At 37.2% G+C, this 24,861-nt stretch overlaps 1 protein-coding gene and 1 long non-coding RNA gene across 4 annotated transcripts in view; both read left to right on the plus strand.

The window, feature by feature from the left end:
- shroom3 (shroom family member 3) overlaps positions 1–24,861 on the plus strand; it is a 62,481-nt gene that overhangs the window by 17,311 nt on the left and 20,309 nt on the right. The window contains exons 1-2 of one of the 3 annotated variants that reach the window (XM_082140008.1): positions 3,909–4,653; positions 19,682–19,780. In XM_082140008.1, the coding sequence (XP_081996134.1) occupies positions 4,619–4,653; positions 19,682–19,780 (134 nt within the window). In that variant the 5' untranslated portion in view covers positions 3,909–4,618. Of the gene's footprint in view, positions 1–3,908; positions 4,654–10,952; positions 11,467–19,681; positions 19,781–24,861 lie in introns of those variants that run through there. The other 2 variants (XM_082140009.1, XM_082140006.1) reach the window with 2 other exon arrangements.
- Positions 13,197–15,028, plus strand: LOC309476919. Its single transcript, XR_014198416.1, has 2 exons — positions 13,197–13,405; positions 13,613–15,028. It is a non-coding gene; the product is annotated as an uncharacterized lncRNA (long non-coding RNA).

The raw sequence follows: 24,861 nt of genomic DNA on the forward strand, positions 1-24,861 counted from the left end.
ACATTTAAACGTTTAACGTGAAAAAAAATTCTTCATGCCTTAAAATAGCTTAAAAGTAACCCAACACCCTTGCTTCATTTAGTATATGCGGATTCATATATATGCAAATTAGCCTCGCCTCCACTCACTCACACCAGCTCAGAGAATCACTCGGTCAACTTCACTGTAGTAAACGCTGCGCAATGGTATCACTCTTTCCAACGTCGGACACATAACGGTAATAAACATGATTAGCCTTTTGCTTGACTGTTATCAAACAGCTAATAATGTGTTGCTAATGTTACACTAACCATGTTCCCGTTCGCCGTCTCAGAGTCACACAGCTGCTTTCTAACAATCTGCATCCCTAGAAACGCTGATCTCAGAACGCCAGTGGAGAAAGGCATATAGTTCATCATAACATCGTGATATACATCATATACACAATTCACCCGCTATATTGCTAAATCTACCCGATTTTTCATGTCAACAGAAAAATATACCGGGATAACCTTGCTTCTCTTGAGACTCCCTTGCTTCACGGCATAGTAATGATATGCTAAAGCCCGCCCGCACGTTGACCTGATTGGTTACAAGGTAGTTTGTGACGTCAGAAACGCGTTCAAAAGCGATTTCAAACCGTGTTTTTTGAGGCTATCTTTGGTTCACTGCAGTTTTACAGAGAAAATACTCAGCAATGGTGTTGACTTATGAATTTACACATAATTGTGTCTTAAAGCATATAAAAATCACCACATAGACAAACAACCTTTAAAACTTGATTTTTCAACACAGGATGACTTTAAACAGTTTTATCAATCAGTACTTTTGCTTAGTTTGTATGCGGTCATGGTTTAGTCTACAGTCTTGCACAAAGTAGTCTGGCACTGCTGTTATCAACATTACTGCCGCAGGGTGGACGTGTTTAACACCACTAAAAATAGAAAACACTTACCTTCTGATAAAGACATGCGTACAGGTCTAATGCTGTCTTACTTTTTGCTGTCATTAGATTCCTGGACCGTTAACCCATTAAAAAGCACGTGTGAATGATGCTTGACACATGATATGGCAGGTGTGGAGCGTTGCCATGGTGACAGGTGGACGTGTACGGTGAGGCCTCTAGGGGGCGGGACTGAGCAAAGTTAGTCTCCTGAGAGAGTTCACACACACACACACACACTCAGATATAGGTTACAGAGTACTGGCATCACAGACGACACAAAGACGCCTGTGTTCTCGCAGGAGTGAGAAATGCCGGGTGGTTTACAGTATTGCATGTGTTGTGGTTTCAGGGCCGGTACACAATAATCTGTATTAGTCAAGAGAAGTAGTTCTGAAGAACTGTTCAGCTATGATACAGGATGATTCACACATGATTGTGAAAGCCTGTGCTACTTCCAGGACTAAACGTGATTCTCTGATTGTTGATGTTTTGAAAAAGTTTATACATAAGGGCTTCCAAAGTTACATTTTAATATTCATTAAAGCTGCAGTCTGGAACTTTTTGGGGTTAAAAATGATTTTTGAGCAAGTACATAACCAGCCAGTGTTCAAAACTATCTGCTTGCCGAAGCTCGATTCAAAACGGTAAGCTTGTAACAATGTTTTTAATTCCAGTGGTACTGGTGGATTTCCGCGGGAAATTCAAGCATTTCTTTGCGTCATTACGTCACATCTGTACACATAAAGAAGAGCCTCGGCTAGTAGGCTATGTTGCGGGTGAGGATGTTGGAGATGGAGATTTATAGCCTTTTCTCACAGCACTTGATATGATTAAACTTATCAATTTAATGGCGGATCCAGAAAGATTCAAACGACACTCACCAGTGACAACTGGAGATTCACCCGTTGAAAAATGCAAAAGACTTCAGACTTCGGAGAAAAAAAAAGAGACTGCAACCGGGCCCATGCAAAAAATTTTTAGAACAAAGTATAATTTGCACGGTTTGACGTGATATGATAAGCGATCGTTAGATTTAATCAGCGCAATTTACTTTATTTTTTTTTACAATTTACAATTCCCCTTAGTTGGTCAGAACAAAAGTGGATGTTACTTGTTCAGACGACATTTTCCGGTGAATTTTTTTTATGTTGGTCATACTTCCAAAAGTAGAATCTGTGATTTCGAATGATATTTTAAATGTCATCTTGTGTTTTCCACACACACAAAAAAAAAAAAAAGCAAAAAATACAGGTTTTGAATGACATGAGGGTGAGTAAAAGATGACATAAGTTGATTTTTAGGTTAACTTTCCCTTTAAATTAGTTTAATGCATATACCTAATTTGACATTAAATGCATTCTGTTCTGTCAGGTTTCTAAAGACTGCTGCGTAGTGGAGAAATTAAAAATGATATATTGGTATTCGCCAAGGTGTGCCATCACTAGTACTGTTAAGCAAACATTTGAAAAACTCCATCCTATATTTTACAGCCAAATTTTCTCATTTTGAGCCATTATAGCCATTAAAGTGTAATTGATTTACATTTACAGTGTATTTTTTTTTTTACATTTATTAGGCTTTAAAAAATGTTTTATTCAAGTGAACTTCAAACAATCTTACAACAAACCTATTGTAATCAATGTCGCATTTAGCTGCCCTTCAATAAATAAGGGCACTTTTTTTTTTTTTCTATTGGCCCAGTCAGACCAGTTCAGATTTTTACTTGCCCATGTAACCTTGTAAACAGTGCTTTAAGATTTTTTAGGTAGGTCTAACAGGTAGGATATATAGAAATTGAGTTATCAAATAATGTAACACAAGCCAAAGGATGACGGAAAAAATTTATGCTGCGTTAATTGCATGAAATATTTTTAGTGCTTTAAACGGAAAAGGTTCATCGAATGCGGTAACGCGTTAATTTTGACAGCCCATATATAAGGGCCGTCAAAATTAACATACATACAAACAATGTACATGCATATAAATGTCAACGTAATCGATGACGTCAATTACGAAAATACGTCGATTTGTGTGGAATGTTTTTTTGTTTTTTTTAATAAACAAATGAATTAATATATATAAATAGGCTGTTTCCGAAAGTATTCTTCTGATTTTGAGAGTGAGTGTGAGTCTTTGGCATGGGGTGACAATGACATCAGACACTGCAATTTACACAGGTACACACACACACACGCACACACACACACACACACACACACACACACACACACACACACACAAGGCCCCTCTCAGCCTGGATAATGCTCTTATAATGGGAGGCATTGTGTCACACCTGGTTTTGTGAGGACGGTGTTGGTGTCTCGTTCACCCAGACTGACTCCAGATCAGAGGTGAAAGAACATGGGGAAATGCAAAAAGAGAGGGATTGTCATTCTCAGGTACAGAGAGGAAACAAGATGTTTGGGGGATATTGAGGGCAATCTCAAATCACGAAGCTGCAATCTGATTGGCTGGCTTTATGCAATTTCCGTAGACAAGGGACACAGGTGTTTTTCAGTGTGGCAAAAAAAAAAAAAAGTTGCATAGCTGCTACTTTGAGTGCTTCTGAGGAATAAATAGTTGCTTGATTTGAGCAGGTGAGACACTGACAAGTAAATTGGGTATATTTGAGTTCTGTGTTTTGATTGGCTCTTGGGATTATATATCTTTTTATATCAATTCTTTAGAAATTAGGATTATGTTTTATTTATAACTTGCAAAGCTGCTGAAGTGATTGATTCCAAGGAAGAGCTAGATTTTCCAAAGTCTTTTAGATGCGTGTTGTTTAAGTTTCGAAAGATTTTCAAGTGTGTTTGAAACATCTAGTAACAAGAATGTATTCCGATTTACCCCCACCCTCAAACATCACGTAACATACGCTACAAACACTTCAGAAGAACAACATTTATTTGAAATGGAAATCTTTTGTAACATTATAAATGTCTTTACTTTCACTTTTGATCAAATTAAAGCATCCTTGCTGAAGAAAAGTTTTTTCTTTTTTTTTTTTACGTACTGACCCTAAACTTTTGAACGATAGTGTATACAGAATACAACGAAGCGTTGTCAGAACAGCTCAGCAGTGGAACAGTCTGGTGAAGGAGGATGTTGATTTACATATGAGTCCAGAGGTCAAACATCGGTGGGAAGGAGGGAAAGAAAACACAAAGGAAAGCTCAACAATGCGAACACACACACACTCTTTGGTACTCCAGGTTTCCTTCAGTTTCATTTCTCGTGGTCGTTTTCTGTGTTGACTCTGTTAAGCCTTGTGTGATCTCTCTAGCCTGTCAGAGTCAAGCCTCAAAAGACAGATCCAACAAGCCAATCTTAGTCTCAGCAACAGCCCCGCCGGGCCCGGCAACGGTCGCCGTGTGGCCTATGACATCATCGCCTCACCATTCAGGAAGAGTTATACAAGAGAAAGGACTTGAGACTGTGTGTCAAAGGGGGAAGGTATCTGAGAAACGTCAGTTCTCGCTGATGGTGAAGTGATGTGCAACTGCAAGGATAAAAAGATCTGACACTTTTGTGAATAGACCAGACTCTATTGGGTCCAAATAATCGTGGAGATCTTTAGTTATGTCCAGCGGAAGCAAGCCTAAAGCCTCTTACAGCTGATTAACAACTTTTAAGAGCGTTTGTTCAAGCTCATGTGAATGCTTGGAGAGATCAGGTCTCAGTCCAGATTAGATGAAGGATACAGAGGCGTTTGCTGAATCAGCCAGGTATGTAAAACACATGAATGATTCACAGTGGCAGAAATAACCATTTGGTTAATGTGTTTGGGTTTTGTATGCAAATTTAAAAGTATTCCGGTTTTTATGGAGTAATCCTGTTCCAGAAGACATTTTCATTGCACAGATGATACTCTTTCTTTAAGGTTAAGCATGTAATTGCTAGCCTGGTCCTACCAGACTTTCGTACATTTCATTTGTACAGAGAGTCTGGCAACTCTCCATTGACAAGCGTTAACTTCCTTGAAGGCGAGTACTCTGTTCGCTAACGTTTGGTCGTGATGTAACCCTACAACTCAAACTAGTACTAGCGCACAACCTCTACGTCATCGTTCTCAGCCACTCCCTCTGTTCGCTGATTGGACCGGTAAAAATTTGGCCGGAGAAAACCCACGAATATACCGCAAACCCAGATGGACTACTGAAGGAAAATGAAAATTTAACAGAAGTACGTAGGAGGGTAGAGCCAGGCTATGTAATTGCACCACTATTGGCACCTATCAGAATTGCAAAAATTTTCGAACAGGTTTCCCAAACACCCTAGTCTTTCATTGGTTGGAAAACAGGTAGTTTCACCCCAAACTCACACCATTTGTTGAGCTAATGCTTTTTCTAGAGTGCTGCAGTGATGACATATTTTTGTAGGCCAACCTGTTTAGTTTGCCTCATCATGGTTCCTTAACAAAAAGCTTAAAGGATTTTCCCAATGTCTTTTGGATTATTGCAGAAAATAATCTCTGTGACCCACAAAATGTTATGTTTATTGCATGTTATTTTTTTTCATCATGATAATCTTACAAATGAACGCAACTTTTTTAGCGGTGTCACGATTCCTTGATTAAATTCAAGTACTCGATTTTGAAAAATCCTCGATTGCGATTTACCCGTGTCGAGTAACCGGTAAAATACCAGAAGTGGGGCATTCCACGGACAAGAAACCATGAACTGCATTATTAGACCGTTTTGTAAGGCTGTACGATTAAAACCATTTAAAAAACATTCGGTAACACTTTATTTTACAGAGTACTTGTTACATACGTTACATGTACTTACCATAGTAATAACAGTAAATTATGCATAATTATTACATGCAACTAACCCCCAACCAAATCCTAATTCTACCCTAACCCTATAGTAAGTACATGTAGTTGCTTAATATTACTCAGTACTTAAATCTATAATTACACTGTAACAATGACACCTTAAAATAAAGTGCTATTGTAAATTCACAAAGGCAAATATGCCCCGCAGGTTTAATATATATATGCGCTTTATTTAGATTACTTTCATGCATCTCAGAGTGGCTTCGTTCACAGTAAATGATGCTCCACATGAACTGTCATCATTTACATGTGTGGAGCGCATCTAAAACTCCATCTCTGCATATTCTGTGCATTTGGGTTGCTTATAACGTTCATCTAACATTCATCATTTATAAGGTAAATCTTTTATAAACCTATGTCAACACAGGAGAATATATCAATATGTTTCTAAAAATGCAAACCGTTCATCGCGAAGTGTAACAACACCAGGCCGTTGGCACCCTCTGCAGGCATTTGTTATAATACATAATTTACATAAGATGATTGTTTATACTCTCACCTAAAGGATTATTAGGAACACCATACTAATACTGTGTTTGACCCCCTTTCGCCTTCAGAACTGCCTTAATTCTACGTGGCATTGATTCAACAAGGTGCTGAAAGCATTCTTTAGAAATGTTGGCCCATATTAATAGGATAGCATCTTGCAGTTGATGGAGATTTGTGGGATGCACATCCAGGGCACGAAGCTCCCGTTCCACTACATCCCAAAGATGCTCTATTGGGTTGAGATCTGGTGACTGTGGGGGCCACAGTACAGTGAACTCATTGTCATGTTCAAGAAACCAATTTGAAATGATTCGAGCTTTGTGACATGGTGCATTATCCTGCTGGAAGTAGCCATCAGAGGATGGGTACATGGTGGTCATAAAGGGATGGACATGGTCAGAAACAATGCTCAGGTAGGCTGTGGCATTTAAACGATGCCCAATTGGCACTAAGGAGCCTAAAGTGTGCCAAGAAAACATCCCCCACACCATTACACCACCACCACCAGCCTGCACAGTGGTAACAAGGCATGATGGATCCATGTTCTCATTCTGTTTACGCCAAATTCTGACTCTACCATCTGAATGTCTCAACAGAAATCGAGACTCATCAGACCAGGTAACATTTTTCCAGTCTTCAACTGTCCAATTTTGGTGAGCTCGTGCAAATTGTAGCCTCTTTTTCCTATTTGTAGTGGAGATGAGTGGTACCCGGTGGGGTCTTCTGCCCATCCGCCTCAAGGTTGTGCGTGTTGTGGCTTCACAAATGCTTTGCTGCATACCTCGGTTGTAACGAGTGGTTATTTCAGTCAAAGTTGCTCTTCTATCAGCTTGAATCAGTCAGCCCATTCTCCTCTGACCTCTAGCATCAACAAGGCATTTTCGCCCACAGGACTGCCTCATACTGGATGTTTTTCCCTTTTCACACCATTCTTTGTAAACCCTAGAAATGGTTGTGCGTGAAAATTCCAGTAACTGAGCAGATTGTGAAATACTCAGACTGGCCCGTCTGGCACCAACAACCATGCCACGCTCAAAATTGCTTAAATCACCTTTCTTTCCCATTCTGACATTCAGTTTGGAGTTCAGGAGATTGTCTTGACCAGGACCACACCCTAAATGCATTGAAGCAACTGCCATGTGATTGGTTGATTAGATAATTGCATTAATGAGAAATTGAACAGGTGTTCCTAATAATCCTTTAGGTGAGTGTATAATGTATTTTAACAATTTTGTTCTATGAAACTGTCACGGGTGGTTGCAGGAAGACAGAACAAGATGAAGGTATCTTTTCAACACAAAGGTTTAATGATGGTCAAAATACAGAACAGCAGAACAGGCAGGAACACACACTTTTTACAACGGAGATCGGACAAAGACTGACTGAACAGACAGAACTTAAATCCAAACACAGATGACAATGATTAACGAAACACAGGTGATACAGATAACGATGATTGACTAAACACAGGTGATACAGCTGAACTGATAATGACAGTGATGATCACACGTCTGATGATAGCCCAATACAATTGGCAGAAGTTAAAAGCTAAAAGTAAGCTGTAAACAAACTACACTTTCGACAACCCTTTATTTAAAGGTACATTATGTAGTTTTTGCTCTCTAGTGGTTAAAACAAAAATGCATGCATTTTGTGGAAGAACATTGTTTTGGTCTCTCTTTTTTAATTTTTTTATTAATAACCTGGTTTATGAGGGTGAAAGAGAGAAATAAACCTTTCTTACCACTAAAACAGATAGTCAGCCTCAACGTGACACTCAGGAGCAATGTAAATATTTAACAAAGTCTTGTTAAATGATGCTTATGTGCCAAGAGCCTCCACCTAACACCTGCCTGCTTCTCTCGGTCTCTGCTTTCTCCTCTCTCACCTCATTGGAAGACTAATTACAGTCATAAGAAACACAAGATATGTCCTGAATGGACTACCATCTTATACTGCATAGTGCATAGTATACGCTCTATTCTGCCTACTACATAAAAAAAAAATTGTATGTGGAAGATAACGCATTCTGCAACAATAAGCGCTAGTTTGCTATATTGCTGTCATGTAAATTTGTACTGTATGTTTATTTCAGCAGGGGTGTTTAGTTATCATCTTGGGAGGGAAAAACAAATATTTTGAATTTTTATCACGTCTCAAATTTTAAACGCTCAGATCAAATAAGGATGTTAAAAACAGAATTGAAGGCCAGGTACAGTGCGTTGTGGGAAATTTACCAGTGAATGCATTAGTTCGTTTTTATGGCTGTACACCTAAATAAAAAATTGGTGTAGGAACAATTTTCACTCAGAAATTGCTACCAAACTTCACAAATACTTACAAAGAAACGGCAAGTAACACTGAAATAAACATGAAATTTTGAGATAGAAAATTTAAAGTGCATTTTCATGTAAAGACATATTCAGTAATCTTTAATTACAACTTTGTGTACAACTTACAGTGGCATTGTTTCTTTAAGGAGGATGAATTTAGAGGAAACATTTCTTTTCCAAGACGATTTTAGCTTGCTGACAGTCCGACAGGTAAAGGGTTAGTTAGGTAAACTGTCAGTAATTACTCACTCTCATGTCGTTCCAAACCCGCAAGACTCGTTCATCTTCAGATCACAAATGAAGATCCTTTTGATGAAATCTGAGTTATTTCTGTCCCTCCATTGACAGCTACAACTTTGACGCTTCAGAAAGTTAATGCATAGGTCGTAAAACGAGTCCATAATGAATTGAGCTGCTTAGTCCAAATTTTCTGGAGATACTCGATCGCTTTATATGATGAACAGATTTCATTTATTTTTTATTTACATATAAACAGTGATCATCAAACATAAACAGAAGCTCAACCGAACCTGCTTGATGCCCAAGAACAAACCTCATTGGTTCTTGCGAAAGCTCAAACGCGCTGCGTAACACGAGAATGAACCTCATTGGTTCTTGTGGAAAATCTACTTTGATCTCTTAAGCGCCAGGCGTAAAATGAATGAAATATCTATAAACTCACTAATTGAAAATCGTTGTTGGTTGTCTATTGCAAACACAGTCACATTCGGCAGAAATGCTACCTGACTGGTCCAGCGATGTGCCGCAGATTTGCCTGTCCTGTGAAACACAACCAAAGCCTTCAGGTGTGTGTGTGTGTGACCTGGCCTGTATGACATTGATCGTGAAGCCACAGTAAAGTAAGATTTAATTATGTCCACTCAGTGTTGAATCAAACATTTGCATGTGTGCATGCATGAAGGGCGGGTAATGGTTTAATAAGACATGATGCCGTTGGTGAGGTTCTACCTTACCACACACACACACACACACACACACAGACGTGTATCCGACTGCACATCGAGACATCTGAACCTTAGCACACACCTGAAACTGATCACATGCTAATGTGAACCTGGACCTGTTTTATTATAGGCTGGTCGGGGCATTAGATACTAGCCGACACCTTTGGTGTGTTTATATCAACACAGGGAAATGGATCAGTATTATTATGGCAGTTATACAACTTGTTGCATAATGCGTTTCGGTGCACTCTGCCAGACCACTATACAAATGAGATTGGGATAGGGAGAGAGACAGAGAGAGAGAGAGACACTGGCTTATAAAATTAAACAAACAGTGTTTACTGTGTGGCCTTTTATTTGACCTGTTGATGAGACTGTCAGAAACAGTGAGAAATAGAAAGAGAGATGGAGAAAAACTCAAATTGAGCCCAATGGTTGTGGGTTTGCACAAGGCATTGGCTGTTTGTTTTATCTATCTATCTATCTATCTATCTATCTATCTATCTATCTATCTATCTATCTGTCTATCTGTCTGTCTGTCTGTCTGTCTATCATTAAATATGTTCTTATCGGCTGTAGTTCTGTTGCTTCACACAGCATTTTGCTTTCAGCGAGGGAAAACGTATGCATGATGCTGGAAAGTGTCTTAATAGGTCATGTTGTCAGAGTCACATTACTGCGGCATCTGATGCAAACATCTCAGTCTTTAATTTGAGCTTTTCTAGCTAACAAGCCCAGATGCTGTTTATTGCGTTTTACTCGCATCTGTGATGTGAACACCCTCCTCCACCCACATACAAGCACATTTGTAGCCGGTAACACCCCCTCGTTTGGACTGAATGCTTTGTGGTGGTCAAGGTTTGTATGTTTCTATGGCGACGGTCAGCTCACCACACACAGATGCAAGGCGCAGGAGTCAAAACAGGTGTGGAATAGGACGGGTTTTCCTTTATCCCACCTGTTAGAGCAATTCAAGAGCCTTTCCTGATATTGCCACCCACCTGCCCTTTTATATATATATATATGAAAGGACAGGCAGGTGCCACTATTCTTTTTGAAAGGAAGTCTCTTATACTCATCATTGCTGCATTTATTTGATCAAAAATACTGTATTATTACAACGAAAACAACTAAAACCCCTGTATGCCAGGCCAGTAGTTGCCGAGGTCTGAATTCGAATTAGTTGGTGATGTTAGATTAGTGATGCAGTAAATCTACACTTTGCTGGAGAAGCGTTAATTAACAGTATATTGAGCAGCACAAACACAGTCCTCTAGACCACCATTGTTGTTTTGGTTGCGCATGCCTATGGACTGAACACGTTTTACACATGTGCATGATGTCACTGTTTTCACTAATCCACATTTTTGTAGTTTACACAGAGGCGATAGCTTGCACTTGGAAACCTGTTTTCAAAATTGCAGTTTGCATTTGCAGGTCCACAAAACACAGTTGTCGTGTAAATGAACGGCCAAAATGCATAACATGTATAATATAAACTGTGATGGAAGGTGAAAATGAGGACATGAACTCAGATGTGCAACTGGTTGAGTCACCACAGGTAAAAATATTTAAATGCCCATGAGCTTGAGCTTGAATGAGGAAAAGTGAGAGAGAGAGAGAGTTAGCCTGAAGGCAGGACGAGAGGAACCTGCTCTGTGACATCACCCTGCGGCTCCTCTGATTGGCCGAGAGGACGCAGTGTTTTGCCTCTGATGTGTCACCCGTGTTTGAGAGCGAGCAACAGAGAGATGTTGTTCTTCCCTTGCTAGTGTGAGTCCGTGTGCAGTATGTGGATTCAGTCTCTTTTAAACCTCAGTGAGTGAAGTTGGGATTTATTTCCTGTTGCTCTGGATGTTTGACTGCAGGTTTGTTTAGGTCTGTGCTCAGACAGACACTTCATCAGCGTGACAGGTACTGTAATCCCATTCACATACATGCATTTAAAACAGGTAGAAGTTGCGTTTCTATAATCTCTGTGTTTATATAATCTCCCTGCTGTGTCTAACAATGTGTCTTTGTTTGGTATAAATCACTCTACACTTATATATCATTATATAAATGGGTAGCTGGCAAGCGACAGCAGTGACTCAATCGAAACCTGTTTAAAACCACATTTTTCTAATTACTATGCATGCCGTTTTTATGACCTTATTAATTCTGTTAGTCACTTTGTATGAATATTAAGTGAGCTGTCAAAAGACACCGGTTACAGCATCTAAAAAATATGCAGTTTCCTTAAGTTTAACCTTGATCTTGCGAAACAAAAGTTCATCTGCATGTTATATATCAACTAGCCCACAATTTGTTGAACTAGTGAAGCTTCCAGTTGTGTTTTTGGTTGAATATTTAACAGATCACTAATATTGCATATGAATGAGATCATGGTGTGATGGCTCTGAGTTTGGTTACTGTGAGAAAGTCGTTTTGTTTTGCATAGAATTGCATATAAACTCCCTGTTTTCATATGCAAATGAAAGGCTTGTCTGTGTTGAGTTTGTGTTGAATAGACTGCGAAAAATGATTTACTGATATAAAAATGAAATGCTGCTGTTCGTCACAGTGTTTTCAGCTCAGTTTCTAGGTTTAATGGTTGTGTTTGGTAAGGTAAAAGGCACTTATTTATTTATTTATACAGTACTGTATACAATACAGATTGTTTTAAAAGCACCGTCACGTTAAACAGGAGTGTTAATGTTGTCATTATTCAGTTCAATTTAGTTCAATGTTGTTTCAGTTCAGATCAATAACAGTGTTAATGTTGCAAAATTCATGAATTCAAGTTATCATCAGACGTAATTCTCATTGCTTTTGTGTTTGATAAATACTGCTTAGATACATTTATATAATCTGATCTCTTTTATTCTTTTTAAAAAGTAATATTTATCATCCTTTTAAAGGCACAGTATGTAAGTTTTGCCGCTAGAGGTCGCTGTTTCAAAACCGTAACAGTTGGCCACTACCAATCCTTTCATTTTGTTGTTTATTTTTGTTTTACGATTAAAGTTAAGTTTACCGGTTCCCACCTCCTTCTTCCCTGAACTTGAATTTTGTTATAGTTTTGTTTGATCACTTAAATTCACATTAAGGGGTGGGAATCTTTTGGTACCTCACAATTCGATTCTTGAGGTCACGATTCGATTAAAAATCGATTCTCGATTTTAAATAAAATTTCGATTCGATATATGCATTGATTTGATTCTAGTTTACTGTTTTGTGTTACTTTTCCTATTTGACTGTGGTAGACAGTTTAATTGGTCTTGAAGTAAAAAATCCCACTGAATTAAATGTGAACCTTATTTAATTTTTCTTCCCATATTAGTCAACCCAATATTATTTTTGAGCTGACTGCAATCATTACACACATGACTGGCAGCCTTCTGTAATAAATCAAGGCAGGCAATTTTATTTTTATTTTTTTATTAAAAATAGGAATAAAGAAGCAAATTACAAACAATAGGACAAATAAAATAGAAATTTTTTTACTAATTAAATAAACTAAGTTTTTCAGGTACAGTAGCCTATAGGCTTGTTTAACATTAAGAAATACAGAAATTGAATAATCAAATGTAAATTAAACACTATATAGTCTTCACTGTATGAATTAATTATAAATTGATTCATATTAAAGATAAAAAAGTGATTTATTTTTATTTTAGATGAACATTAATGAAACAGACGGCAGCAGTTTATGAGGATGCTGTCCCTTTCAGAATGAATGCATGGATCTAATTTACTGTTACACACTCGATTTTCTCCTGTTTACTTTCGCGTAGGACATAACAGACTGTGTTTACATGAATGCTCCACGCGATGTGCATTTTGACAATTGTGTGTGTATTTGATCGTGCAAGTGCAATGAACTGAACGAGTAGTGAAATTGGGATTGCATGTAACTCGAGCACCACATTGAGTCCTTTTCCGCGGCTTATTGTGATCAATGTGTGATCAATAACACTCTAACATGTCATTGACTTCAAGCAGTACTGCATAAGTTAAAGAAATGTAACACTAGAAAATCAATATTTGAAATATCGCCCTCGACTAAAGATTTTTCTAGTCGACTAGTGGTCGTTCATTTAATCGATTAGTCGACTAATCGTGCATGTACATTAATAAGCAATAAATCATAGTAATGGGCCTTTAATTGCCTATATATATATATATATATATATATATAACACATAGCCTAATTAGTGCTCAAATGCACGCATAAAGCTTGCCACAACATTTGCTCACCTATCTGATAAAACACTATATATTAACGCGTATTTGGTTTCTATGGAAGTAAAACCGGAAGTCGAGGGTAACGCGGGGATGATGTCACTGACAGGCGACACAAGGACACAGGCCGTTACACTGGATAACATTTTGGGATTTTTCTGGATTTTAAACTTTGTTGGAAACATTTGGGATAATGTAAGTATAATGTTGGGGGGTTTTTGATATTTTATTCCAACAATTTTTTACATATTGTGCCTTTTTAAGGAGTGTTGTTTTTTATTAACTGTAGTAGCTGTTTATTTATTGTGTAGCTAACTATGTTTTCAAAGGGGTAGCTTGATTGATAAGACAAAAACACCGTTTGGAAAATGGATTCATGATGTGCTCGCTTATCATATACATTTTGAACACCAAAAAGGTTACGGACTGATGCTTTAATTAACATATGACTGTGTTTGGAGCAGCGTAAGGTAGATTATTGCTGTGCACGTTTGTTTGACTCGTCTGGAACGATGTGTTTTCCACCTGCATCTAGATCCAAAATTCATGAGGTTTATTGTCCATAGACGAGAGAACGCAAAAACACTGCATAATGAACGGCACGATACTCCGAAAAGCACAAGTTAATACTGTCTGGCATGTAGGAATGAGAATTGTTTTTATGATTTTACGTTGTTTTTAAGCTGCTGTAAACACAGCAAGAGAAAGGCTAGAAGATGGAGCCAATGCAGGATAAAGAGAAGAGATAAAGGAAAGAGGTGTTCATCCAGAATGCAGTCAGGTTACCGTGTTTGTTTTTTAGAGGGAGTCACTAAAGGTCAGCGTGTTTGGTTGTCACTTAATTTATTTGCAAAGCTTTGTTGAACTTCTGGTGTGGCTTCAAAGTGTAAAGAGCGCTTAATCCCCAAAGTGAATATTCCATGTAAAGCTCCTGTTGTTTTTTATCATCTCTTATTTTTCATCTGTATCCCTTTGTTCTCTTCCTCTGCCAGAGTATTTTGTCTCTTCCTGTTCTCCGCTGATATCGGGTTCCTGGTTTTTTCTTTCATTCGGGGGTTGTGTTCGGTGACCGAGGGCAGGCATGCAGGGGAGATGAACTGAAACGATGCTCTGAAGATTCAAACAAGATGTTCATATTTTCTGATGAAAATTGTTCTCTTTCGCTAACCATGCATAAAACTTTTGCATAAACATTTTCATGCATGAATTTGCACTTAAAATTAGGAGACAATTTAAAGCTAATTCAAATAAATTTAATTGAAAAAAAACAATTTTGAATACCTAAGTGACCATACAGTAACACTGGGATAGTTTATATACCTGATAAATATAATTATATTAATTGCAGCGTATTATGATCCAACTTTTATGCTGGCTTGAGAAAACCTGACCAGAAAGTTTGAAGTAGTTTGAATATTCTATTATAATTAGTAGATTATTTTATCATAATAATAATTATTATTATTATTATAAATTGCTGATTAATACATATTATTCAATTTCTAGGAATTTAATAACTAGTTGACCCTACAGTAATTCTCTGACATAGACATAATTCTGCATCTTTCTTCATAGTTTTTTGGAATAATTTGGATTCAAATTTGAATGATGATGAGAACAAATTCATGTTTGCACAAACTTTTTGTGAATCCACTGTAAATTTTCAACACTTTTTATGGTGAATGAGACCCAATGGTTCATGCTGTGCACGGGTTGCCACCACAATGCAAGATTTGTTTATCGTGTCGCTATGCAGTTGCTAGGTTATTCTGGTTGGCTGTCTCATGTAAAACTAAAAAATAACATTATGCTAGACACTGTTTTGCATAAGCTTTCAGATTATATTGATTGCACAGCTCTTCATCTTTGTATTGTTTAGGGAGAAGAGATATAATACACAAGAGCAAATAACCTGAGAAGCACTAATATCAGATTTTTAGTTGCACATGTAAATACCAGCATTATTAAAGTAAACAAAGTAATCATATTTGACTCTTCTGTCATTCTTTTTTCTTCACGTGATGAAGTGACGTCTGTCAAAACAAATTCTTTCATTTCTTTGTTCGTTCTCTAGGCATTCGTTCTCTTGGCCGTTGATGGCATTCCTGCAGCGGGTCAAGCTGGTTTAGCTTTAACACTTTCACAGAATCTGTAAATGCATGTGAAGGGTGTGTTCAAGGAGAACGGCATGTTTTAAAGGGAACGTCCCCTTGCTTTATATGGTTAATGCATTCAGAACACTTTCTAATGAGCATGTTGAAAATGCATTTAGTAATATTTTTGTGGAAAAAACCTGATTAACATTATACAAATGTCAGTAGACCGGGAAGATTTTAAAACGAGCCGTTCATTCATAAATGGAATAAGATTGCAGTGAAAATATAAAAAGACTGAAAAGGGGCGGAGCTACATAAGGTCTATGGAGTTAATTTGACTTGTTATTTGATATATATATGCATCAATGTGTACATGCATCATTGTATGTGTGTGTGTGTGAGATATATAAACATATACATGTATAAGCACCTGCAGATGTGCAGTATATCTGATGCTCAGACTATTCCCATTACAATTGCATTTTAATTGCTAAAATGTTCAGATATAAATATAAGCATTGCATTTTGCCTCCGTTTACCATGTTTAAATATATTCTGCAGAATTCCATGTAGTTCTCTACAAAAATCAGTGGAGAAAATGTGGAAAAAGTCTAAGTTTCACCCGAATAACAATATGAAAACGTTTTTTTGGGGACTTTTTAAGTACCTCCGATCTTCCAGTCTTATGATAGATCAGGGTGGGACGAGCGCTGGTGGTCTTCTTCGACCCCCTCTAAGCGACCGTCTCTGTTCAGTAACGCGCTTGTTCATCTTGTGCTCTGCGAAGAGTTCGGCTGTACTCAGCGTTTATTATTGCGTGGCTGATTGATGTTGTGGTTGGGTGCGTTTCACTCGAGACGCATATAAACAAGGGAAGAGGTCAGATCTGTGAGGAAAGGGTCAAGCGTGTGGGTGGCATGGAATATTTACACACACACACACAGACAACAACAGCCATGTGGAATTTGAACTCCTCCGTGTTTTCACTGGTCAGTGAGAGTACTTTTCCTTTGTATGAAGTTCAAAACAGCCATTTATTTAAAAGATATCTAGCAAAAATCAACACTCATGACGAAATTTGACCCTTGCTGTCCAAAAATCAAAAGAGCCCATCCTCAAATGTGATTATGTATGGTCCCCTACATATTTGTTTGATGAATAGAAAGTTCAGACGAATTGTAATGCACCCTTGAGCGGCTTTTGAACGTAGGTGTATCTCTGAGCAGCATTGTGGGTTTACAGGAAGTTGCATGGTGGTCACGTCTCTATGGTGATCACTAAGGTCCTCCAGGGGGCAGGTATGCAAGGAATGCTGGGGCATTTTGAGCAGAGGAGTTTAGAGATGCAGACGCTGGGATCTAAATCATGGATTGTTAATGTGTTGATCAGAGATGATATATCAAGACTCGGCGCTCCAATAAATGTCCGTACATTTCACAGGCCACTTGAAGTGATTAATAGAGATACAATTAGAATGTGTTTTCTGAAACGACTCCGAGCCAATGCATACTTGCAGCAGTCGGGGCCAAACACACCCTGAGCGATAAATCAAGCTTTAAAAAAGAAAGAACATTTAAAACAGGTATGTGAATGCTGTTCACTTTTAAAGGGATAGCATTTTCTCACGCTCATGTCAAAGCTGCTCTATTCACACAATCAATCATATTAAAAATTATTATTTTTTTTTCATGTCCAATGCTGGAAAGAAAGAAAGTCATACTGGTTTTGGAATGACGTGAGGGTGAGAATTTTTGTTTTTAGACTCTTAGTCTCTTTAAGTGAACGTTTATGCTGGGTTTGTTTGGAGTGTCTTTGTGTTGTCTTTTATTAGCTGTGTGTTAAACCTTTCAAAAAGCCTTTAAAAAGGGAGTGATGACACAGTCCCTAACTATAGGAATGCTGTGTCAACATTACATGCGTTTCTCTCGCACCATTCCTCAGTGAGATGGGAGGGCTGCTGTTTTGCTGTCTAAGCTCTTGTAGTTGCAGCGTATGAAATAGTCTCTAAGCACTTGCCACACGAAATGCTTTGTTATATTTTTTTCTACAACGAATAAACATTCAGTTTATAAAAACAATAAAATAAGGGGTTAGATTTGTTTTGTTCTATTTTGAAAGAGATTAATACTTTTATTCAGCAAGGATGCATTAAATTAATCAGAAGCGACAGTAAAACTTATAATGTTACAAAAGATTTCTATTTCTAATAAACGCTGTTCTTTTTTTGTGTGTGTGAACCTCTTTTTATTATTATTTACAGTGGAAGGTTTTCATGAAGAAGAAAAAAAAGAGAGAGAAAATAAACACCCTCCCATCCCAACACGAGAGCCATAAAGGAACATTCACACCCATTAAAAAAAATATTATAATAATAATAAATAAATGAATAATAAAAAAGGGAATCCAATGCTGTTCTTTTGACATTTCTGTTCATCAAAGAATCCTGAAATTGTTTTATTATTTTCCACAACAATAAGCAGCATAACTGTTTTTAACAGTAGCTTGAATTTAACTTGTGCGCAAAATTGGAATATCGCTTAATACATTTGTGAATAAAGCCGGTTACGCAGTGAAATATTTACGCACATATTAACAGCGGGTCAATTCCCACGGGATTAGTATTACATGAGGTAATTTTTCCGGACCTTTTTGCTGAAGGTAAAAGTTGCCGTAATCTGTACTGACATTGTCTGTAATGATTACTGAGATGGCACATTTCGGACGGGACTAAAATCACAGAGAAGCTCTGGTAATAATTACTTTACCCCACCTCTCCATGTTAAACTAGTCCCGTCCGAACAGGGCTAAATAATAGAGTTTTTTGTTGTGCATCGAGAGATTGATTCGATAAATGTTTCCATAGCAATGTATGTGCAGGTCTTCTTATCATATAAAAAATGTGTCCGTCTCAATTAAGCGCATACGTTTTTTATGTGCATCTTGGCATTTCCATCTATCACTTTTTTTTATATGATATCCCAAAATGTGCATAAAAATAGGTGGATAGAAACATAGTGACAATAAGAAGAAGAAAGGAGATGATATCTCTCTCTATCATGATAAATATAAATGCGTTTACATGTATATGAAATAAAACTAATATGAGTTGTATGTATAATGCTTTTACTTCATAGCAGTGTGCAGTAGGCTTGGCTTCACTATATCCTGTCCTTCAGGTTAATAGAAACTCTCTGTGTATGACATCCATGTGAGCATGTGGTGAATGGACCGGCCGGTGCCTCCTTTGTCAAATACGGCCACTACAACACATCTTTTGAACTGAGTCAATCCCAAACGTGCACACAATACACTCACGTGGACTTTTAAATGAGTTCTCACTCTCTGACCAACATTGATTCTCCAAATTCCAAAAATACATAATCTAAAGACATACAGACGCGCATCATCTACAAAGTAACCAATGAGCGCATACTGTCTAGACTAGGGATGTGCAAAATTACATATTTTCACATTCAACTAGTCAAGCCCTGTTTAGTCATGTCCATCGCATGCATTTCTTAGGGAGCATTCACATACGATGCAGGCGTCTTGACACACTTTTTGTTGACCGGTTTTTAACTTAATGAGCTCATGGTTGTGATGTCATAATCATGACAATCTTTGAACAAGTTTAAAGATGTTCTGGGCTGGCTGAACTGAGCAGGACGTTTTGATTAGTTACGGACATTTGATCATGTTTTGTTTTATTTGGAAAAAAGCTGTTCTGTTTTCCACGATGCAAGCACTTTAATTGTCTGCGATTTTATAAAGAGTGAATTTCTAACCTAAACTTCTGTTTGTGTTTGTAGAGAGTGTTGTCCAGGCCCTTGCTGTTCTGACCGGCGTCCTCTCAGTCCTTCCAGAGACAACAGATGCAGCGGAGGAGTGAAACTACGCATCAAAAACAGGTGTGAAGTTAAATATCTTTGTATTCGGCATGCCAGATTGCATCTGCACCAGTGTTTTATTAATAGTTTGAATTTAGTTTAATTCCATATTTTCATATTTATTTTGGTAAAAAAAAAAAAAAAAAAAATTTTAATGAGTAATATTTACTTGGACACTTGCTGAAACTAACGATTATTTTGGTAATCGAGTAATTGGTCGATTATTTTGGTAATCAAGTAATTGTTCGATTATTTTGTCAATTAATCGATTAATCTGAATAATCTTTTTAACAAATTTTTTGGGTAATAGAAATGGACCCAAGCCTTTAAAAGGCTTAAATTGACTTAAAATACATGTATAATAACAATGAGGCAATAATGATTGGTTCAAATAAAATATCAAAAGCAAGTAATCATATGGTTTTATAGAACAACACTGTTAAAATACATAATATACATATTATAAACATTAAACATAATAATTAATTTAGTTTCTCTAAATAACGCTGCCTGCTGTTGTAATTTAGCCTCTCCCGATAGAGCCCCTTTCCTTTCGCTTCCTCCTTCTCCATTTATTACCAAGAAACCGCCGTATCTCAAAATGCAAACGAATATCAAGCTGCTCTCTCTCTGCCGCTATTTCTTTCTGTCTCACTGTTGAAGTAACCATGGCAACGGATAGTGTATCCTGCCAAGATGGTGGCGCCTTCCCGAAATGCAACGCGGAGTGAATCGTATTCTCTATAGCACTATGTTTTACTTTTATCGATCTTTTCGCAGCTTTTCTCTCTCTTAATGTATTTCTATAGAGAGAGGAGATAGAAGGATGTTAATCCATTTATTACTTAAAGCGCATATCTTAACATATCGCAATCAGCATGCGTACAGTTTTTTATTGACTTAAAACATTCAGAGGTTTGATATTTTCAGATAATGACTGTTGTCAATAACAACGCCGCTATATAACAAACTACTGTATACAAACCGCAACTGGTGCCATCTTGCGTCCACTTAGCGATTGTATTGAAATTACCTAGGCCTACTTGTCTTGTTGCCAGGACAATTGTTTTATACATTGTAATGTATTATAAAGTAAATCTAAATCTTAGGATTCCCAAACAAAACAGATAATAGAAGGATATATTTTGTCTATATAATACAAATAACAGGATATTTGAGTTTATAATTATAATTTTTTTGTTGTAAGGCATGAAATGACTCGAGACTCGACTCGGACTTGTGATAAAAGACTTCAGACTAGACTCAGACTCCAGTGATAAAGACTTCAGACTAGACTCAGACTCCAGTGATAAAGACTTCAGACTAGACTCAGACTCCAGTGATAAAGACTTCAGACTAGACTCGGACTCGTGACAAAAGACTTCAGACTAGACTCAGACTCCAGTGATAAAGACTTCAGACTAGACTCAGACTCCAGTGATAAAGACTTCAGACTAGACTCAGACTCCAGTGATTAAAGACTTAAGACTAGACTCAGACTCCAGTGATAAAGACTTCAGACTAGACTCAGACTCCAGTGATAAAAGACTTCAGACTAGACTCGGACTCGTGACAAAAGACTTCAGACTAGACTCAGACTCCAGTGATTAAAGACTTCAGACTAGACTCAGACTCCAGTGATTAAAGACTTCAGACTAGACTCAGACTCCAGTGATAAAAGACTTCAGACTAGACTCGGACTCCAGTGATAAAAGACTTCAGACTAGACTCGGACTCGTGACAAAAGACTTCAGACTAGACTCAGACTCCAGTGATAAAGACTTCAGACTAGACTCAGACTCCACTGATAAAGACTTCAGACTTGACTCAGACTCCAGTGATAAAGACTTCAGACTAGACTCAGACTCCAGTGATTAAAGACTTCAGACTAGACTCAGACTCCAGTGATTAAAGACTTCAGACTAGACTCAGACTCCAGTGATTAAAGACTTCAGACTTGACTCAGACTCCAGTGATAAAGACTTCAGACTAGACTCAGACTCCAGTGATAAAGACTTCAGACTAGACTCGAACTCGTGACAAAAGACTTCAGACTAGACTCAGACTCCAGTGATAAAGACTTCAGACTAGACTCAGACTCCAGTGATTAAAGACTTCAGACTAGACTCAGACTCCAGTGATAAAGACTTCAGACTAGACTCAGACTCCAGATGAAAGACTTGTGAACATTTCTGGGAAACAAAACCTCACTTCTATTTTTTAATCTATGGGAAACAGGAAACAAACATGTCTCTTACAGGAAAAGGAAGCGCTGAAGTGGATTTGGGTTTATGTTTTCCTTGACGGTCACGTTAGGGGTGACTGTCATTGCATCCCTTCTCCGTTTACTCTAAATCCACTGTTACTCAGGTTGTTTACAGGCTTTTAAGCGGATTTATGTGCATTTTATGGCAAGCTTGTGCTGTTGTCTCACATGCCAGAAGGAATCCTTTTTACTAGTTTCTCTCTGCTTCTTTTCCTCTATTTCTGTGTGTAAATAAAACTGGAGTACTTTATACAGATGCTTTAAATAGCGAGACGACCTGATCGGAAATCTCACTTTCATCCGAATAAGGCTGTAATGGAAAGGTCACATGATGTTGACGAGCTTGATGTGGACATGCTAAAACGGTAAAACGGATATTAAAAAAGGGACTCAAATCATATGGTAGCAATTTTTGCACTGCCAAGCATCACTCACATTATTTTCAGAAGTACTCTACCATTCAAAAGTTAAATTATTTAATTAATTAATTTTTAATTAAAACTTTTATTGAGCAAGGATGCTTTAAACTGATCAAAAGTGACAGTAAAGACATTTATAATGTTACAAAAAATATATTTTTAAAGAAATGCTGTTCTTTTGAACTCAGAACTCAGTTAACAACATACTGCCTATACATTTTTTTTTTTTTTTTTTACATATGGTAAGTAACCTCACTCGACGAGTGCTGTATTCCTGAATACCATCACGATTGAAAATGTTACATTGATTTCCTACAATAGTTCAATAAACAGTTCAAATTGAAGTCATTTACATTTTAGATGCAATATTGCCTGTTTTTGTTCTGTTTCAGCAGCGAAAATAGTTCCAAACAAAGATCACAGGAGAATTATAACTCATCGCACAGCAACACTCAACCGTGTTTCATTACTGAATGATTCAGCATTTTGAACGAATCGGTTGAGTCAAAGATTCACTGACCCATTTATAAACATCTTTCTCATTCTTGAATGAATCAGCCGTTTGAATGAATTAATCAATGACTCACTCATTAAGACGGCCGCCTGCCGCCACCTACTGGCGGTTTAGTGTTATGTTTAAAAGTATAATTCTTTCCAACGTTTCTTATTTGTAGATTTAAAACAATCTCATAACATTATTTAATACAATTCAGTCATTTTTCAGTGTAAATGATTTCATTTGATCAGCCCTACCTAGGGTAACGGCCCTATAGTGTCTTATTATGATAAATAATTTATTGATCAAATTTAGGAATTAAAAATGAAAGATGAAGCATACATTTAATAAGATTGTTTGGAGGGGGGTGCCCTTTTAAAGGTGCAGATATTACAATATGCAGATTTAAATATATCAAAGCTGATTGAACACTGATGAGAATATTGCTTCAGAATAAAAAATAAAAAAATCTGGACAAGCAACTTTTTTAAAAACTTTTTATATATATATATATATATACATACATACATACATACATACATTCACACACACACACACATACACACACACACACACACACACACACACACACACACATATACATATATATATATAAAAAACTGTTTTCAATATTGATAATAATCAGAAATGTGTCTTTCAAATTTATTCAAACTGTTATATTATTTTTAAAAATATTTCACAATATTACTGTTTTTACTTTATTTTTTTATCAAATAAATGACATAAGATTGATCAGATAAGATAAACTACCATTCAAAAGTTTGGGGTTAGAATTTTTTTTTTGTAAATGCTTTGGTTATACAGTACAATATATAATGTACTGTAATTTCAAATACATAAAAAAGGTCATTTATTTTGCATCAAGTAGATTTCTCTGGTCCGACAGATGGCACACTGATCACACACAAAGACAGATAGCGTGCACAATATTTCCCATCATTCCCATCCCTCTCATGTAAACAGATACTGAATATGTTTGAATTTTGTCTGTTTAATTGCCATGTTCATGTTCAACCTACCTTGTTTGAGTCTTTGCTTTGGATGGACACTTACCTGTGGGCTCTGAATATCATAGACATTGTAATGCTACACAAGACACAAATTATACGTTTAGATGGTCCTTCCCTGCAGCAGTTATTGGCGTTTTCATTGGTAATTTGATGGATTTGAGAAATTTGTTGTGTAAAAGACAATGAATGTACAAAGATTAATCCAAGACAATGGTGTTAGACCCACCCAACACTTTAGAGCAGTTATTTACATGTGTATGTGTTATCGTACACGTGCATTGAGATATTAATGGAATGTTTACAGGAAGTGAGTCTGAAGTGTCTTGGGGCAACGATTCAAATCTCTGCATCCTAAATTCTCTCTCTTAACTTTCTCACTTGCTTGGATCCTCCATAATGCTGTAATTGGATCTTAGAAGAGTCTTCTTTTTGGACGTTAATAATTTCTAGTTCACTTGCAGTTCATCTGTCATGTGTGTTTTTCATCCATGTTCCTGGATTGTGAACATTCCAATGTTATTCGCACACTCAGAGGTAGGATTTCCCATAATCCCACAGTGACACGCATTAATAACATAACCCATCTCCCCCTGGATGTCTTCATTCCGATGAACCGTGTTCATCTAAAGAACTATACTATACTCGGTTTGAAGGTTCTTGATAGTAATGTGGTCTCCTGTGGGGTCTGAGCGTGATCCTCTCTTTATTCTCTCCATCTTGATGGAAGATATAAGAAAACAGTTACTTCGCTTATGTCCTGAGATGGCATCCAAATGTAAAGGCCAAACAAAGTTCGTTTAGAGTTAATCAGAAAGATCAGAATATGAATATACAAGGTCCAAGATCCCAAGCAAAGGGAACACTGATCACCGTTATGGTGACTTCAAAAC

Source organism: Leuciscus leuciscus (assembly GCF_965113295.1).
Source record: "Leuciscus leuciscus genome assembly, chromosome: 16".
In the NCBI taxonomy this organism is placed as follows: Eukaryota; Metazoa; Chordata; class Actinopteri; order Cypriniformes; family Leuciscidae; genus Leuciscus; species Leuciscus leuciscus.